This window comes from Lithobates pipiens, unplaced genomic scaffold (assembly GCF_037356315.1).
Source record: "Lithobates pipiens isolate NorthernLeopardFrog02 unplaced genomic scaffold, aLitPip1_a1.2 Scaffold_22, whole genome shotgun sequence".
Taxonomy (NCBI): Eukaryota; Metazoa; Chordata; class Amphibia; order Anura; family Ranidae; genus Lithobates; species Lithobates pipiens.
This window is the reverse complement of record NW_027507784.1, coordinates 324,408,340-324,425,830: the sequence shown is the minus strand read 5'-3', so window position 1 is coordinate 324,425,830 and position 17,491 is coordinate 324,408,340. Positions and strand designations below refer to the sequence as shown.

Here is a 17,491-nt window from a genome sequence, read left to right as displayed (position 1 = left end):
CCCAGCCCCCCCCCCCCCCCCCAGTCTCTTACCTGCCCCTGGATGAGCCGCAGGAGGGAGCTCCTGTCCATATACCCGCAGAGGGGCTTTTGTGAAGGTGGCTGCAGTGTGGACGGTGGTCACTGCCTGCTAATACTCCCATAAAACACCCCCAGCTCCCCCCTATGGAGCCAGAGAAACAAGGGGCTCTACAATGAATGGCAGCTCATTAACAGAGGGTGCTATAGGATGAATGAAAGAAGAGACCCCCCAACACTTACTGAGAATAGGGCTGAAATGACTGGCTGTCAATGGGCAGGTTCTGGGATGGATTGCAGAAGCCAGGAGGGAGGATGTGATGGAGAGGAGAGGAGCCCCCTCCTCAGTAATAATACAGATGCTGGATAGATGGAAGATTATTGCAGAACTCCTCTCTGCACAGGAATCGCACACAGCTGGGTGGATGGGGCTGAGAGGGGCATTAGATGGGCACACAGGGCTGGTGGTCAGGGAGGTGACTGGGGCATACAGGGGTACAGAGTGAAGGGGCACAGAGGGGGTGTGGGTGGGGGGTCTGGATGACTGACAGCTGGGGGAGATGCAGCTATGTGTGCACAGAATAGGGGGTTATGAAGCCCAGGGTGGATGCATAGCGATGAGGATGGAGAGGAGGATGGAGGACCAAGGGATGCATGCAATGATCGATCAGGGTGCCCGTAGTGAGGATGGAGAGGAGGATCAGCCAAGCACAGGATGCGATCAGAGATCCAGGAGGAGCAAAGCCCAATACACGCTTCTACACACGGCTACGATCCGTCCCATCCCCCCGGACTGTCCTCCTCTCCCCCCTTGTCACACACAGGCCCGGGGACCGCCTGCGAATGCCAATGAGACGGAACGGGGGTGTGTGGCAGCCAGCAGCCAATCACATTCCAGGGATAGGGAGGCGTGGCGGGGAAGGAGAGAGATGCATCACCTGAGCCTGGAGAACTATCAGCATCACATAGAGATCTCCTCTGTACTCCTCTCCATCCTCATAGAGATCTCCTCTGTACTGATCTCCATCCTCATAGAGATCTCCTCTGTACTCCTCTCCATCCTCATAGACATCTCCTCTGTACTCATCTCCACCCACGTAGAGATCTCCTCTGTACTCCTCTCCATCCTCATAGAGATCTCCTCTGTACTCATCTCCATCCTCATAGAGATCTCCTCTGTACTCATCTCCATCCTCATAGAGATCTCCTCTGTACTCCTCTCCATCCTCATAGAGATCTCTGTACTCATCTCCATCCTCATAGAGATCTCCTCTGTACTCCTCTCCATCCTCATAGACATCTCCTCTGTACTCATCTCCACCCACGTAGAGATCTCCTCTGTACTCCTCTCCATCCTCATAGAGATCTCCTCTGTACTCCTCTCCATCCTCATAGAGATCTCCTCTGTACTCATCTCCATCCTCATAGAGATCTCCTCTGTACTCATCTCCATCCTCATAGAGATCTCCTCTGTACTCATCTCCATCCTCATAGAGATCTCATCTGTACTCCTCTCCATCCTCATAGAGATCTCTCCATGTACATAGAGATATTCTCTGTACTCATCTCCATCCTCATAGAGATCTCCTCTGTACTCCTCTCCATCCTCATAGAGATCTCCTCTCCAACCACATAGAGATCTCCTCTGTACTCATCTCCATCCTCATAGAGATCTCCTCTGTACTCTTCTCCATCCTCATAGAGATCTCCTCTCCATCCACATAGAGATCTCCTCTGTACTCCTCTCCATCCTCATAGAGATCTCCTCTGTACTCCTCTCCATCCACACAGAGATCTCCTCTGTACTCATCTCCATCCTCATAGAGATCTCCTCTGTACTCCTCTCCATCCACATAGAGATCTCCTCTCCATGCACATAGAGATCTCCTCTGTACTCATCTCCATCCTTATAGAGATCTCCTCTGTACTCCTCTCGATCCTCATAGAGATCTCCTCTGTACTCCTCTCCATCCACATAGAGATCCCCTCTGTACTCCTCTCCCTCCACATATATATCTCCTCTGTACTCCTCTCCATCCTCATAGAGATCTCCTCTGTACTCCTCTCCATCCACATAGAGATCTCATCTGTACTCCTCTCCATCCACATAGAGATCTCCTTTGTACTCCTCTCCATCCACATAGAGTCCACCTCTGTACTCCTCTCCATCCTCATACAGTCCTCCTGTGTACTCCTCTTCATCCACATAGAGATCTCCTCTGTACTCCTCTGCACCCTCATACAGTCCTCCTGTGTACTCCTCTCCATTCACATAGAGAACTCCTCTGTACTCCTGTCCATCCTCATACAGTCCTCCTGTGTACTCCTCTCCATCCACATAGAGATCTCCTCTGTACTCCTGTCCATCCTCATACAGTCCTCCTGTGTACTCCTCTCCATCCACATAGACATCTCTTCTGTACTCTTCTCCATCCTCATAGAGATCTCCTTTGTACTCTTCTCCAGCCTCATAGAGATCTCCTCTGTACTCTTCTCCAGCCTCATACAGTCCTCCCATGTACTCCTCTCGATCCTCATAGAGATCTCCTCTGTACTCCTCTACATCCTCATACAGTCCTCCTGTGTACTCCTCTCCATCCGCATAGAGATCTCCTACATACTCCTCTCCATCCTCATACAGTCATCCTGTGTACTCCTCTCCATCCTCATAGAGATCTCCTATGTACTCCTCTCTATCCACATACCCTCCTCCTGTGTACTCCCCTCCATCCTCATACACTCCTCCTGTGTACTCCTCTCTATCCTCATACACTCCTCCTCTGTACTCCTCTCCATCCACATAGAGATCTCCTATGTACTCCTCTCCACCCTCATACAGTCCTCCTGTGTACTCCTCTCCATCCACATAGAGAACTCCTCTGTACTCTTGTCCATCCTCATACAGTCCTCCTGTGTACTCCTCTCCATCCACATAGAGATCTCCTCTGTACTCCTCTCCATCCTCATAGAGATCTCCTCTGTACTCTTCTCCAACCTCATACAGTCCTCCTGTATACTCCTCTCCATCCTCATAGAGATCTCCTACATACTCCTCTCCATCCTCATAGAGATCTCCTACATACTCCTCTCCATCCTCATACAGTCATCCTGTGTACTCCTCTCCATCCTCATAGAGATCTCCTATGTACTCCTCTCCATCATCATAGAGATCTCCTACATACTCCTCTCCATCCTCATATAGATCTCCTATGTACTCCTCTCCATCCTCATAGAGATCTCCTACATACTCCTCTCCATCCTCATACAGTCATCCTGTGTACTCCTCTCCATCCTCATAGAGATCTCCTATGTACTCCTCTCTATCCTCATACACTCCTCCTGTGTACTCCTTTCCATCCACATACAGTCGGCCGGATTGGATTTGAATTTTTCCGCCCCATGCCTCCCTCCAAATTTTCTCACTTATCTTTATCTTCTTAAAATTTGGTTCTCATATCCCAAAAAATGTGAAGTATGTTTATTTTTTTATCTCATGAATGAAATGTGAGAGATAAGGTATCGATCATACAATCAGTCCATAGACACAGACCACATACACCGCATACATCATTAGAGGAAGATAGGCTTATATAATAGTTTACCATTTGGCAATAAAAAAATAAAAATATCCCCGGATTTCATTATAAAAATCCAGTCACCTTACATTGGACACCTCCACCCGGCCTCCACAAGGGGGAGTCAGTATGGATTACAGTTATATGGAGCCGGATCCAGCATCTGGAGCACGTGGTGGGGTCCGGGGGAGGTGCGGAGTGGTGGTGGGAGTGGTGCGGAGTTGGCCGGTCCCTGTGACTGAACTTTGCTCTTTCCTGGGGATGGTCGGGATACTACCGATGATTTATTCCCCATTTTCCTCAGGTTGCTGCCCCCGGTGCCCAATTACTGTGCGGACATTCAACTCATTGGAAAGACAAAACGTTGCTTTCTATCTAGTCCAGATGACAATTTCCCCAAACTGAAGACACTGGAGACACTGGAGACACTGAAGACACTGGAGACACTGAAGATACTGAAGACACTGGAGACACTGGAGACACTGAAGATACTGAAGACACTGGAGACACTGGAGACACTGAAGACACTGGAAACACTGGAGACACTGAAGACACTGGAGACACTGAAGATACTGAAGACACTGGAGACACTGGAGACACTGAAGACACTGGAGACACTGGAGACACTGAAGACACTGGAGACACTGGAGACACTGAAGACACTGGAGACACTGGAGACACTGAAGACACTGGAGACACTGGAGACACTGGAGACACTGAAGACACTGGAGACACTGGAGACACTGAAGACACTGAAGACACTGGAGACACTGAAGACACTGGAGACACTGGAGACACTGAAGACACTGGAGACACTGGAGACACTGGAGACACTGAAGACACTGAAGACACTGGAGACACTGAAGACACTGGAGACACTGAAGACACTGGAGACACTGGAGACACTGAAGACACTGGAGACACTGAAGAGACTGGAGACACTGAAGACACTGGAGGGACCACTCACCTCTGCTCCATTACTGCTGTATGGTGATTACACCAAGTCTTCCTGTGTGTACACTGACAATAGCTGTCTAGGACTTGCCCACGAGCAGGATGGGGTTCATCATGTCATTGCCTATGCAAGTCGAAGTTTATGCCGTACATAACACAACCCACATAATTATAGCTCCTTCAGGCTAGTACTGTTGGTGGAATACTTGATGAAGGGACAAGTGGACATCTACATCCCCTGGCCTACCTAGAACGTGTCACGCTAGATGCCCTGCCTAGACCAACGTTGGATTGCTGGTTTGTCTTGTTTCAATGACACTAATTATTACAGTCAGGATGGGAACACAGTATCATTGATGCCTTGACATGATGTTCCATCAAAACCTGGAGGGAATGTGGATCAGCATCTGGAGGAATCTGAGGTTCTTCCCTCCTGGATAGGCCAACCGAAGAGTCCAGGCACGTTGGTCATTAAAAATGGACAGCAACTTCAGAATATACCAGAGGAATGTTCTAGACTACAACAGCGAGAGCCTGGCATCTCTCAGACCTGGAGATTGCTATCTAGGAATCCAAAGCCTACTTATCGACTACAAATTTGACACCTGCTTCCACCAGTGGGATCGATTAGAGATACAAGATAAACTGTGATTTTTGGGGGCCCATGTTCTCACTGCACAGCGAGATCTCCATCAGATGGTCATTCCACTGTCTATTGTTTGAGGAGTCAGTCAGATTCTGCATTGCACCACGGGACATTTTTGTTCTGACTGTACGGAGGTCCACGCCAGTAGGTACTTTTACAGTCCTGGGCTGTCGGCCTGGGTACAACGAGCTTGTGAAGAATGCCGGAGTTTTACTCTTCATAAGGGACCAATTGTACAAACCTTTCGACTCACAGTTATAACAACTGAACCGTTTAAGCTGCTAACCATGGATTTTCTGACCGTGGCTGAGACAATCTGTGAAGACCGCTACGCCTTGGTGTTTGTAGACCACTTTTCCAAATTGTGATGCCTACATGAGATCAGACGTCCATCACCACTGCTAAACATTTTTGTATGTGTTAGGTGGTTTTAGTGGCATTAATAAATCGCAGACCACTCGGTACCATCTGCTGGGAAATGGAGTATGTTGAACGCTTTAATATGACTCTACTAGGCATGAGTCATACCCTAGGCCAGTGATGGCGAACCTTGGCACTCCAGATGTTTTGAAACTGCATTTCCCATGATGCTCAACTATACTGCAGAGTGCACGAGCATCATGGGAAATGTAGTTCCAAAACATCTGGGGTGCCGAGGTTCGCCATCACTGCCCTAGGCCTAGAACAAGGGCATCATGACCAGAAAATGTTGGTTTGGGCTTACAATCAGACAGTTCACAAATCCGCAGGGTAAACACCAGGGATATGCAATTAGTGGACCTCCAGCTGTTGCAAAACTACAAGTCCCATCATGCCTCTGCCTCTGGGTGTCATGCTTGTGGCTGTCAGAGTCTTGCTATGCCTCATGGGAATTGTAGTTCTGCAACAGCTGGAGGTCCACTAATTGCATATCCCTGGTATAAACCCTACTTCCTAATTTTTGGACAATATACCGTAGTAGTTTGCCTATAAATCTCTTATTGGATGCATCTGAACATGTGTCAAACTGATCATAATGAATGAGTGCAAGACCAGGGATTGCCTATGAATGCCAATGAGACGGAACAGGAGTGTGTGACAGACAGTCTGATTACAGGGATTTGTTTTACTTTGCTCTGATTCCCTTAACTAAAATCTAGTGGAATCAATTGTCTTCAGAAGTCACCTAATTAGTAAATAGAGTCCACATATGTGTAATTTAATTTCAGTATAAATACAGCTGTTCCGTGAAGCCCTCAGGGTTTGTTAGAGAACCTTAGTAAACAAACAGCACCATGAAGGCCAAGGAACACACCAGACAGGTCAGGAATAAAGTTGTGGAGAAGTATAAAGCAGGGTTAGGTTATAAAAAAATATCCCAAGCTTTGAATATCTCACAGAGCTCTGTTCAATCCATCATTCGAAAATGGTAAGCGTACGGCACAACTGCAAACCTACCAAGAGATGGGCGTCCACCTAAACTGACAGGCCGAGCAAGGAGAGCATTCATCAGAGAAGCAGCCAATAGGCCCATGGTAACTCTGGAGGAGCTGCAGAGATCCACAGCTCAGGAGGAAGAATCTGTCCACAGGACAACTATTAGTTGTACTCTCCACAGATCTGCCCTTTATGGAAGAGTGGTGAGAAGAAAGACATTGGGGAAAGAAAGCCATAAGAAGTCCCATTTGCAGTTTGTGAGAAGCCATGTGAGGGACACAGCAAACTTGGTAGAAGGTGCTCTGGTCAGATGGGAAATTTTACTTTTTGGCCTAAAAGCAAAATGCTATGTGTGGGGAAAAACTAACACTGCACATCACCCTGAACACACCATCCCCACTGTGAAACATGGTGGTGGCAGCATCATGTGGTGGGGAAGCTTTCCTTCAGCAGGGACAGGGAAGCTGGTCAGAGTTGATGGGAAGATGGATGGAGCCAAATACACATACACAAATACAAATATGCCACGTACACATGACCAGACTTTTTGACAGCAAAGGTCTGACGGAACGCGTCTGTCGGACAATTCGATCGTGTGTGGGCTCCATCAGACCTTTGCTTGCCAAAAATCTGACAGACTTTAGAAATAGAACATATTTAAAATTTTCCCACCGGAACTCCGCCGGACAGAGAAATCCATTCGTGTGTATGCTAGTCCGACGGACAAAAAAACCGACGCTAGGGCAGCTATTGACTACTGGCTATGAACTTCCTTATTCTAGTCCGGTCGTATGTCATCACATTCCAATCTGTCAGACTTTGGTGTGATTGTGTGTGGCCAAGTCCGTTCATTCGGAAAGTGAGTCGGAACTCCGCCGAAAGTCCGCCAGAAAGACCGTCGGACCTAGTCCCTCGAAAAGTCCGGTCGTGTGTACGCGGCATTAGATGAAAACTTGTTAGAGTCTGCAAAAGACTTTGGCGGAGGTTCACCTTCCAGCAGGACAACGACCCTAAACATACAGCCAGAGCTACACTGGAATGGTTTAGATCAAAGCATATTCATGTGTTAGAATAGCCCAGTCAAAGTCCAGACCTAAATCCAATTGAGAATCTGTGGCAAGACTTGAAAATCGCTGTTCACAGACGCTCTCCATCCAATCTGACAGAGCTGGAGCTATTTTGCAGAGAAGAATGGGCAAAATGTCACTCTCTAGATGTGCAAAGCTGGTAGAGACATCCCCAAAAAGACTTGCAGCTGTAATTGCAGTGAAAGGAGGTTCTACAAAGTATTGACTCCGGGGGGCGCCATACAAATGTACACCACACTTTTCACATATTTATTTGTAAAAAAAATGGAAAAACATTTAGAATTTTCCTTCCACTTCACAATTATGTGTCACTTTGTGTTGGTTTATCACATAAAATCCCAATAAAATACATTTACGTTTTTGGTTGTCACAATGAAAAAATGTGGAAAATTTCAAGGGGTATGAATACTTTTTCAAGGCACTGTATAGCCATGGACGAAGAGGAGTACATATCAAAGATGGGGGGCTTTTCTTTTTTTTTTTCAATTGTAAATTGAGATTATTTTGTCTAATACAACATTGTCTTGTATTGATCATCTAACAAAGACATCTGTCTGGACACCACACCAGGACACTATAATGGTTTAATAGCAAAGGATTTATTGGAGAAAGTCGAATACATGTAACTTTTTTTTTTTTATAAATTAATACCGGGAGCAGATCTGGAAAGTACAATGCTAAAAATAGTTCCTAAAAAGGCACTCGAGATGGAATTGTTCTTTTACTTTCTTGGTAACAAGGTAGCTTTAAAAATAGATCCCCCCACCCCCACCCTCCCTAGTTTTATTATATTTCCAGCCATCGACAGATACACAGGACCACCTGCCTGGGTACTTGTTGCTATCCTATCAACCTACCCCTCCATGGCAACTCATTTAACAACTTGTCATAGAAATACATCATAAAAAATACCGACTAAAGAATTGTAATGTCACATCCATTTCTAGATGTACAGGTCCCCATACATCCGATTCATTGCATCAGACAAACTGTTGAAGGGTCCGTAGGGGTTGCTGGAAAGCTTTCCCAATGTCTGGCTATTCTGGAGCGCGTATATGATGATGATACCGATGGGGCTGTCATAATGTTGGGCTTTCTTCAGGAGATGAATCTTCACCATGCTGGTCAATGTGACAGGTACCTGCAAAAATACATTATGATTATTGTCATTGTGACATATTTAAAGTGGTTCTAACCCTTTACATATACCCAGTGAAGTGACTGGCCTCAGGTGATACACAGAGATGAAACAAATCCTCCTACATAAGTTGTACCTGTTTACCTGCAGCCTTCTCTTCTCTACAGCCATTCAAAGCCCAGAATTTATAAAGCTTGTCTGAGCTTTCAGAAAGCAGGGGGCAGGGAGCTGAAGTTACCCTTTGCAGAGCTCAGTGGGAGCTGATTGGAGGGAAGGGACACCCCCCCCCCCCCCAGGCAGCAAATAGGAACAGAGCTGAGGCTGTCAAGAACAAGCTGTGTGCTGGAGCTCCTTTCCCTGTCACCTTTTATCTCTTGGTGTCAGGAAAACTTGTCAAAAGTGACTCATGCAGATAGCAGAGGAACGAGGCAGCAGACAGAAATTACACTTAGTGCTCTGGATTGAGAGAAATACACACTATAGAAGGATATGCTTTGTTCATATATCTCATGTCAGAGGTTTACAACCACTTTAATGATTATGAAAATAAAATTACCCATATACAGAGGTAAACAAAAGAAAGGTAAGAGGAAGGAGGAGGGGGGAAAGAAAGAAAGAAAAAAAAGAAAGAAGGAACTTCCTTCTTCGCTTTCTCAGCTCTCTTCCCTTCCTTCATTATTCTCTCCCTTTTTTTTCTTCTTTTGTTTCTCTACCTTTTTCTGTCTTCCTCTGTTTTCATTCTTTCTTTCTTTCTTTCTTTCTTTCTTTCTTTCTTTCTTTCTTTCTTTCTTTCTTTCTTTCTTTCTCTCCCCCTCTCTGTCTGCTTCTGTTACATTTTTCTCTCCCATACCTCAGTGTTCACTCACTCAGGTTCCTTTTCCTTTCTTTTCTTTGCTTCTGTTCCCTTTTTCTCTCCGATACTTCCTTGTTCACTCCCTCAGGTTTCTTCCTTTCTTTTTCTTTCTTCCTTTCCTTCCTTGTTCGCTCCCTTGGGTTTCTTTCTTTCTTTATTTTTTTTTTCTCTCTCTCCCTTTCTTTCTTTCTTTCTTTCTTTTTACTTCTTTTTCTTTCTTTCTTTCTTTCTCCCCCCCCCCCCCCCCTGTCTGCTTTTGTTTCATTTTTCTCTCCCATACCTCTGTGTTCACTCCCTCAGGTTCCCTTTCCTTTCCTTTTCCTTTCTTTTCCTTTCTTTTCTTTGCTTCTGTTCCCTTTTTCTCTACGATACTTCCTTGTTTGCTCCCCCAGGTTTCTTTCTTTCTTTTTCTTTCTTTCTTTCTCTTTCTCTCTCTCTCTCTCTCTTTCTTTTTCTTTTTTTCTCTCTTTCTTTTTCTTTCTTTCCTTCCTTGTTTGCTCCCCCAGGTTTCTTTCTTTCTCTTTCTTTCCTCCTTTCCTTTCCTTTCCTTACTGACTCCTCATGCCTTGTCTCTACATGGAGGCAGACATCTTGGTAGAGGAGCAAGACCCTTGTCTATTTATGTTAGAGATACCAACCCCCCCCCCCCCCTAACTGGTGGATAGTATTGATCGATAACACGTAGGTAAGGTAGAGAAAGCACAGATCCACAGAATCAGGGGGAAGCAGAAACAGGGAGATCCGTGCACTGCAGTTTCCCAGGTACAGCTTCCTCTCCAGCAAGGAGAACTGATCAGCACAGTAGTGGCATCACCAAATCTTAGCAGCAGTGGCTTGAATCTCACACTGCATATATACAGCTACGAGACCCAAGGGAAAAGTGCATTTTACAGTGTACTGCTTGGGCACAATTCATATCTCTAGATGTTCCCTATAAAATTGCAAATCTTCACTTTTTGAGTTCACGTTTTATTCCCCTGGTTGGGTGAGAAAGTAGAGAGAAGACGGCAAAGAAACCGAAACAAGTGGGTAATTCAGAGAGAGAGAATGAGTGAGATAAAAGAAAGGAGAACAAGTGAGAGGGGGAATTGAAATGAGAGGTGAACAGAATGGAAAGAGAACTGGTGATCTTAGGAAATGCAGAAAGACTTACACATAGAGAGGTAGATTGTTATAACTCACCATATGGTATTCTTCTGTCTTTGAAATGTGCTGTTTATTTCTCATGTATTATTCCCACCTTCTGAAATGACATAAAACACCAATTTACTTTTAAGTGCTGCAATGTGGGAACCCTGCGAATCCACTGTGGGTTCCCGCATCGCATGTCAGGTCACACTGTCCTATGCAAACTGTGTATCTGTGCCCATCAGTGCTACCTGTTAGTGCCGCCTATCAATGCCACCCAGGGCCGCTGATAAGGCAGTACAGCCAGATATCCTGTACTGGGCCCAGACCCCATCAGTTCAAAAGGGGGGCCCAGGCATCTGCTGAGTGGGAGGCACAGCTGTACTGTCTTACTGCAGATATTAATCCTCCTCTGCCCCCTCTTGCAGTGCTGCCAGCTTCTTTCTCCCTCCAGCTGCACTGCCGGGGGATTGCTTCCGGCTTCCCTCTCTAGTTCTCTATCCGGCAGCTGCACACATGAGGATGTTTTGGGATGTGGAGCTGGGGGAAGGGGCTGGTAAATATATAATTTACTGGCCTCTTCCATTCCTGAATAAACACAGTGAGCGATTTGTACCAATCACTTCTGTGTCCAATCGCCACTGAATCATAGTAAACTGTGTTTACTATGCTTCAGTTTATGAATGAGCAGAGAGCCTTTGGTGCATGTCCCTATTCATTCATATGTGCAGCTGAGGCTACAGAGAAAGGGAGTGATTAATCTGTGTCTGTGTTTTTACTTGGAGTAGGGTTGCCACCTTTTCTTAAAGCCAAACCCGAACACTTTTGTAGCACAGGGCAATTTTTTTTGCAGTAAACACTATGGGACACATTTGGGTGCCCCAAGGAGAGTAGTAATGTAGCACACGGAGCGCGCCAGTGGGTGTGGCCAAATTGCTCTTGATGACATCATTACCCCAACCTTCCGTGATGCCAAACCTGCCCCCAGCAACAGATTTGTGTATGACTCTCTCGGGTTACTTGGGGAGCCACAGCCTGGTCTGAATAATGTGTGTGGGTTTCAGGTGTACTGAAACCCGGACACATGATTCAAAAGCCAAACTGTCCGGGTGAATCCTGGACAGGTGGCAACATTAACTTGGAGCCGTGCACCAGCATGGCTGTCAAAGTGGATGCAGTTGCTGTGCCTGTGCAGTGGGGCAGTGAGTGGGACTGCCTGCATAGGGATCCACAGAACACCTCCTGTGTATCTGCATGCTGACAAACATGGCCGTCATGCAGCTTAGTACACCTGTGTGAATGAGGCTTTATTTGCTGCAATGAGCAGAAAGCAGTGGTGAGCCTAGATTATAAAACATTCATGTCATATATAGTTGGAAATGGATACAACGTCTTCCAAATTTCTTTTCTCCCCGATGGTTCTGTAGGAACTCTCCTTGATCCATATGAAACAGATGCAATTGAGACAGCAACTGGATACAGTCCGGAAGGGTTAGAACCTCTGTTAGAGCCTACCTGTCCCTTTGACAGGTAGTAGAAGAAAATGGAGACATGAATAGCAATAAATAAATAAAATCTGACAGAGGTTCTAACCCTTCCACACTGTATCCAGTTGCTGTCTCAATTGCATCTGTTTCATATGGATCAAGGAGAGTTCCTACAGAACCATCGGGGGGGGGGGGGAGGAAAGTGATTACAGCCTGGAGGTAGACGCAAATATCCAGAGCATAAACTGCATCTAGCACATTATATATTGAAGACATAAATATTATCCTTGCTCTCGCCGTCAGCCCACGTGCACAATTGACAGTTTTGCCGGAGTCTGGGCATTGGGCCAACATCTCTAAAAATGTTTATATCTCCTTTCCATCTCAGACGGGTGACCATGGGCCTTCAGTTAGTGATGGATGGACCACTAGTAGCCTAAGAATCCGATCAACAATAACTGCGCTTATCTCCCACGAGATACAAAGCAGATTGCTGTCGCCTCCTGACAAAGTCCTATAGGGCAAAACGCTAACGTCTATGACATCATTCTCCTTTGTATCTTGTGCGATAAGCGCAGTTAGTGTATGACTCGCAGGTTGTATGGATTGTAATGCCTAATAAACCTTCCTACGGGCACCTTATGTTTTCCACCTGCATAAGAGGTGCGATGATCATGTAGTTCCATGGTGTCATTTGTTGCCCTGTACATACAGCCTATAGTAGGGCAAATCACATTCCGGAGTCAGAAGTTTCTGTCTGTGCTCAACCTGAGGCATGCTACATGGCACTGCGCATGTGTAGTGCTACCCAGTGCTGGGACAAGGTCATCTAGAGCCCAGGGCGAACGTGCCAAATTACTCCCCCCCCCAAGCAGGGCCGGTGCTACCACTAGGCAAATTAGGCAGCCGCCTAGGGCGTACTGCTGCCTAGGGGGTCCGGCCACTGGTGTTCCTACTCTCTTCTCTCTGCAGCAAGCAACTAAGTCTCAGCATCAGCAGGCAGCCGCTGCTCCATTCGCACATAGTGTCAGAGGCGCAGAGGCAACGGAGGACTGTGTCTGTGTCCCGAGTCCTGAATGAGTGGAAGCAAGCAAACATTCATTGATGGGTGCTGGTGAGGCTGCATTTGATAGGGGCTGGTAAGGCTGCATTTGATGGGGGCTGGTAAGGCTGCATTTGATGGGGGCTGGTAAGGCTGCATTTGATGGGCACTTCATTAAAAAGGTGGGGTATCCATGGGCAGGGCAAAGGGGGTGGAGCCAAGGGGGACAGCAAAATGAGGTTGCACAAATCCTTGCACCAACCCTGCTCCCAAGATATATGATTATGTGTCAGCAGACCACCCCCCCCCCTAAAATAAAAATCGAGCACTAATCTGCATGCTTGCCCTCTAAGCATAACCCCCCCCCCCTTTCTCCCAGTACAGATCTGCCCCTTGTTTAAATCCCCAATCCTGGCACAAATCTTTGCCCCCCTCATCTCAAATCCTCTCTCGATCCATATGTCCCCAGCACAAATCCCCCCCACCCCATAAAAAACTCCCCACTCCTAGCACAAATCCTCTACCCCACTCTAAATCCCCCCCCCCCAGCACAAATCCTCTACCCATCAAATTTCTCCTCTGTGCACAAATCCCCCCCCCACTCTAAATCCCCCCTCCTAGCACAAATTCCCCCCCTTCCCAAAAAATTTACATTCCTAGCACAAATATCCCCCAATCATCCCTACTAGCACTAATCCCCCCCCCCCCCCCATAATCTTTTTTCGATCTTAGCTCAAATTCCCCCCCCCTCCCATATTAGCTTTTTGTAGTACAAACCCCCCAAATCTGCCCCTCCCAGCACAAATCCCCCCAAATCACCACTCTTGGCACACCTCCTCAAAACTCCCCTCCTAGAGCAATTCTTACTCCCTGCCACCACCCTCTAAATTCTCCCTCCTAGCAGGGGGGGGGGCAAAGATTTGTGCCAGGAGGGGGGATTTAAACAGAGGGCAAATTCCCCCTCCCAGCACAAATATGCTCCCCCAATTCTCGTTGTGCCCCCCTCCCCCACTTCCTCCACACCTCACCTGATACCACAGTGCCCAGGACAGCCATCCCCCCTGCCCACTCCTTGTCCGGGCCCTGGTGTTATCCCCAAAGGGGCCGCTGTAACTGTTTACAGGCGTACAACAGTGTCTCTTCCATGCAGGCTCAATAAAAAGTCCAGGGGTGTTTTTTTTTAAGTTTATTGCTAGGTAACTGATAACTTAGGAGGATAGTAGGGTATGAGATACTCAATGACGCTTGATGCATAAATTGCAGAGGACTCTTCTTTATCTCTAAGTGGCAGCAATACTGTATCCTCTCCCAGCTGGGAACCAGGAGTTTTGCTGGACAAGTTTAGCATAAATAGGCCAAAATGGTCTAACTTCTAGCAACTGCAGGACCATCAGACACTACACACAGGAGTTTGTCTCTAGTCACAGATCCTGTTAAAGATTAGTCCAGAGATACGACCTCCAGCGTCCAGTCCAAGAATGGGGGAAGGGGGGCCCAGAGGCAGACAGTTCCCCTCCCCGTAAGCTCATGGATCCATCCTCACAAGGGGAGAGAGAAGAACCAACTCTCCAGGATTCCAGTCTATTTAAGAGTTACCCAGCCAGCTTCTGGGCACATCGCCCCAGGAATTGGCTAGTCCCTATCAAATATTCCGGCCTGGGAATTTTAATCCTTCTGCCCTAAGCTGTAGAAACTTCTTCTAGAGGCAGGGAGAAGTAATCAAACTCCCAGTCTGTGAAACTCCGAACAGACTGTACTAAACAAATACTGCTCCTGTGACTACAACAGAAGCCAACACTAAATTTACCTCACAGCCTAACTATAAGGGTGCTACAAATGCATGACTTCTGTCTGCAGTGTAATGACCTGGCACGTCCCGTGAAGAAGCATCACTAACCGACCACTTTATTAGGTACACCTTGCTTGTAGCAGGTCGAACCCCCTTTTGCCTTCAGAACTGCCTTAATTCTTCATGGCATAGATTCAACAAGATGCTGGAAACATTACTCAGTGATTTTGGTCCATAGTGACATGATGGCATCACGCAGTTGCTGCAGATTTGTCGGCTGCCCATCCATGATGCGAATATCTCGTTCCACCACATCCCAAAGGTTCTCTACTGGATTGAGATCTGGTGGTTGTGGAGGCCATTGGAGTACAGGGACCTCATTGTCCAGTGGTGAGATGATTGGCGCTTTGTGACATGGTGCATTATCCTGCTGGAAGGAACCATCAGAAGATGGGGACACTGTAGTCATAAAGGGATGGACATGGTCAGCAACAATACTCAGGTAGGCCATGGCACTTAAACAATGCTCAATTGGAATTAAGGGGCCCAAAGCGTGCCAAAAAATATTCCCCACACCATTACACCACCACCAGCCTGAACCGTTGGTACAATGCAGGATGGATCCATGCTTTCATGTTGTTTATGCCAAATTCTGACCTTACCATTAGAATGTCGCAGCTGAAATCGAGACTCATGAGATTAGGCCACATATTTCCAATCTTCTATTGTCAAATTTTGGTGAGCCTGTGCAAATTGTAGCCTCAGTTTTCTGTTCTTAGCTGACAGGAGTGGCACTCGGTGTGGTCACTTTGTCAAAATCTATGTTCAAAGTCAAAATCCACTTTCTTCCCTATTCTGATGCTCGGTTTGAACTTCAGCATGTCATCTTCACCAGGTTTAGATGTCCAAATGCATTGAGTTGCTGTCATGTGATTGGCTGATGAAACAATTTGTGTTACCAAGCAATTGAACAGGTGTACCCAATAAAGTGGCCGATGATTGTATACATCCTAAAATCCCTGGCCTTTCAGTCTAGTGCTGGTGCAGGTAAGAGCTAAACAGTAATTAGATCTGATACAGACACAAGCAAGTGGAGCACAGAGAAATTGTCATGCTGGAAGAGATGCGTTTTCATCACAGTAGCACTCCTATATTTATGATGCACCCCAGAGGAAATGGTAAGGCACGGGCTGGATGCCGCATGACCCAAAGAGAGAAGCGGTCTGTCCATTTAGTGAATAGGGACAAGCTAGATAAATGAATACATGGACAAAGAGGAATCAATTAGCCATGACACTACAAAATGCAGCCACAACATGTGAGCCCCTCATTACAAGGTAAGGCAAACAAACAACACAGGGAATAGATCTACAACTAATACCTAGTGAAAACAACCAAAAAAAGTGAACACGTAGAATGCATTCAACCACTTGCCGACCCCTGCACGCCGATATACGTCGGCACAATGGCAGCAGTGGGCAAATGGGCGTACCTGTACGTCCTCTTTAAGAGTCGGGTCTAGCAGGCGCGCGCACGCTGCGTACAGTGTGACCGTGCCCGCGGGACCGGCGGACTCAATGTCCACCGGTCTCCCGGCTATCGTGTCACGGAGCTACAGAATGGGGAAGTGCCTATGTAAACAAGGCATTTCCCCAATCTTCCTTGTCTTATGATAGAGATCACTGCTCCCTGTCATCGGGAGCGGTGATCGCTGTCATGTGAGTTGAGGCCCATCCCCCCCACAGTTAGAATCGCTCCCTAGGACACACTTAACCCCTTCATCGCCCCCTAAGGGTTTAATCCTTCCCTGCCAGTGTCATTTACACAGTAATCAGTGCATTTTTATAGCACTGATCGCTGTATTAATGACAATGGTCCCAAAATAGTGTCAAAAGTGTCCGATGTGTCCGCCATAATGTCGCAGTCCCGATAAATATCGCAGATCGCCGCCATTACTAATAAAAAAAATAAAATAATAAAAATGTCATAAAACTATCCCCTATTTTGCAGATGCAAAAACTTTTGCTCAAACCAATCAACATACACTTATTGTGATTTTTTTTTATTACCAAAAATATGTAGAAAAATAATAAAAAAAAAAGTTTTTTTATTTTTTTTGGAGAATATTTATAATAGCAAAAAGTAAAAAAGAATGCGTTTTTTTCAAAATTGACGCTATTTTTGTTTATAGCGCAAAAAATAAAAACCGCAGAGGTGATCAAATACCACCAAAAGAAAGCTCTATTTGTGGAGAAAAAAAGGACGTCAATTTAGTTTGGGTGCAATGTCGCACAACCGCGCAATTGTCAGTTAAAGCAACACAGTGCTCTGGTCAGGAAGGGGGTAAAATCTTCCGGG

The 17,491-nt window shown here is 46.4% G+C and overlaps 2 protein-coding genes across 3 annotated transcripts in view; both read right to left on the bottom strand.

Annotated features, from left to right (window-relative positions):
- Nucleotides 1-803, bottom strand: part of RHBDL1 (rhomboid like 1) — an 85,869-nt gene extending 85,066 nt beyond the window's left edge. The window contains exon 1 of one of the 2 annotated variants that reach the window (XM_077449541.1): nt 33-803. In XM_077449541.1, coding sequence (XP_077305667.1) covers nt 33-71 — 39 coding nt within the window. In that variant the 5' untranslated portion in view covers nt 72-803. The remainder of the gene's footprint in view (nt 1-32) is intronic. The other variant, XM_077449544.1, reaches the window with a different exon arrangement.
- Nucleotides 804-8,275: 7,472 nt separating this feature from the next.
- The window catches only part of LOC143924980 (uncharacterized), a 53,764-nt gene continuing 44,548 nt past the window's right edge, over nt 8,276-17,491 (bottom strand). The window contains exons 9-10 of the mRNA XM_077449540.1: nt 10,870-10,930; nt 8,276-8,837 (exon numbers count right to left, since the gene is read on the bottom strand). Of these exons, the coding sequence (XP_077305666.1) occupies nt 10,911-10,930 (20 nt within the window). The 3' untranslated portion in view covers nt 8,276-8,837; nt 10,870-10,910. The remainder of the gene's footprint in view (nt 8,838-10,869; nt 10,931-17,491) is intronic.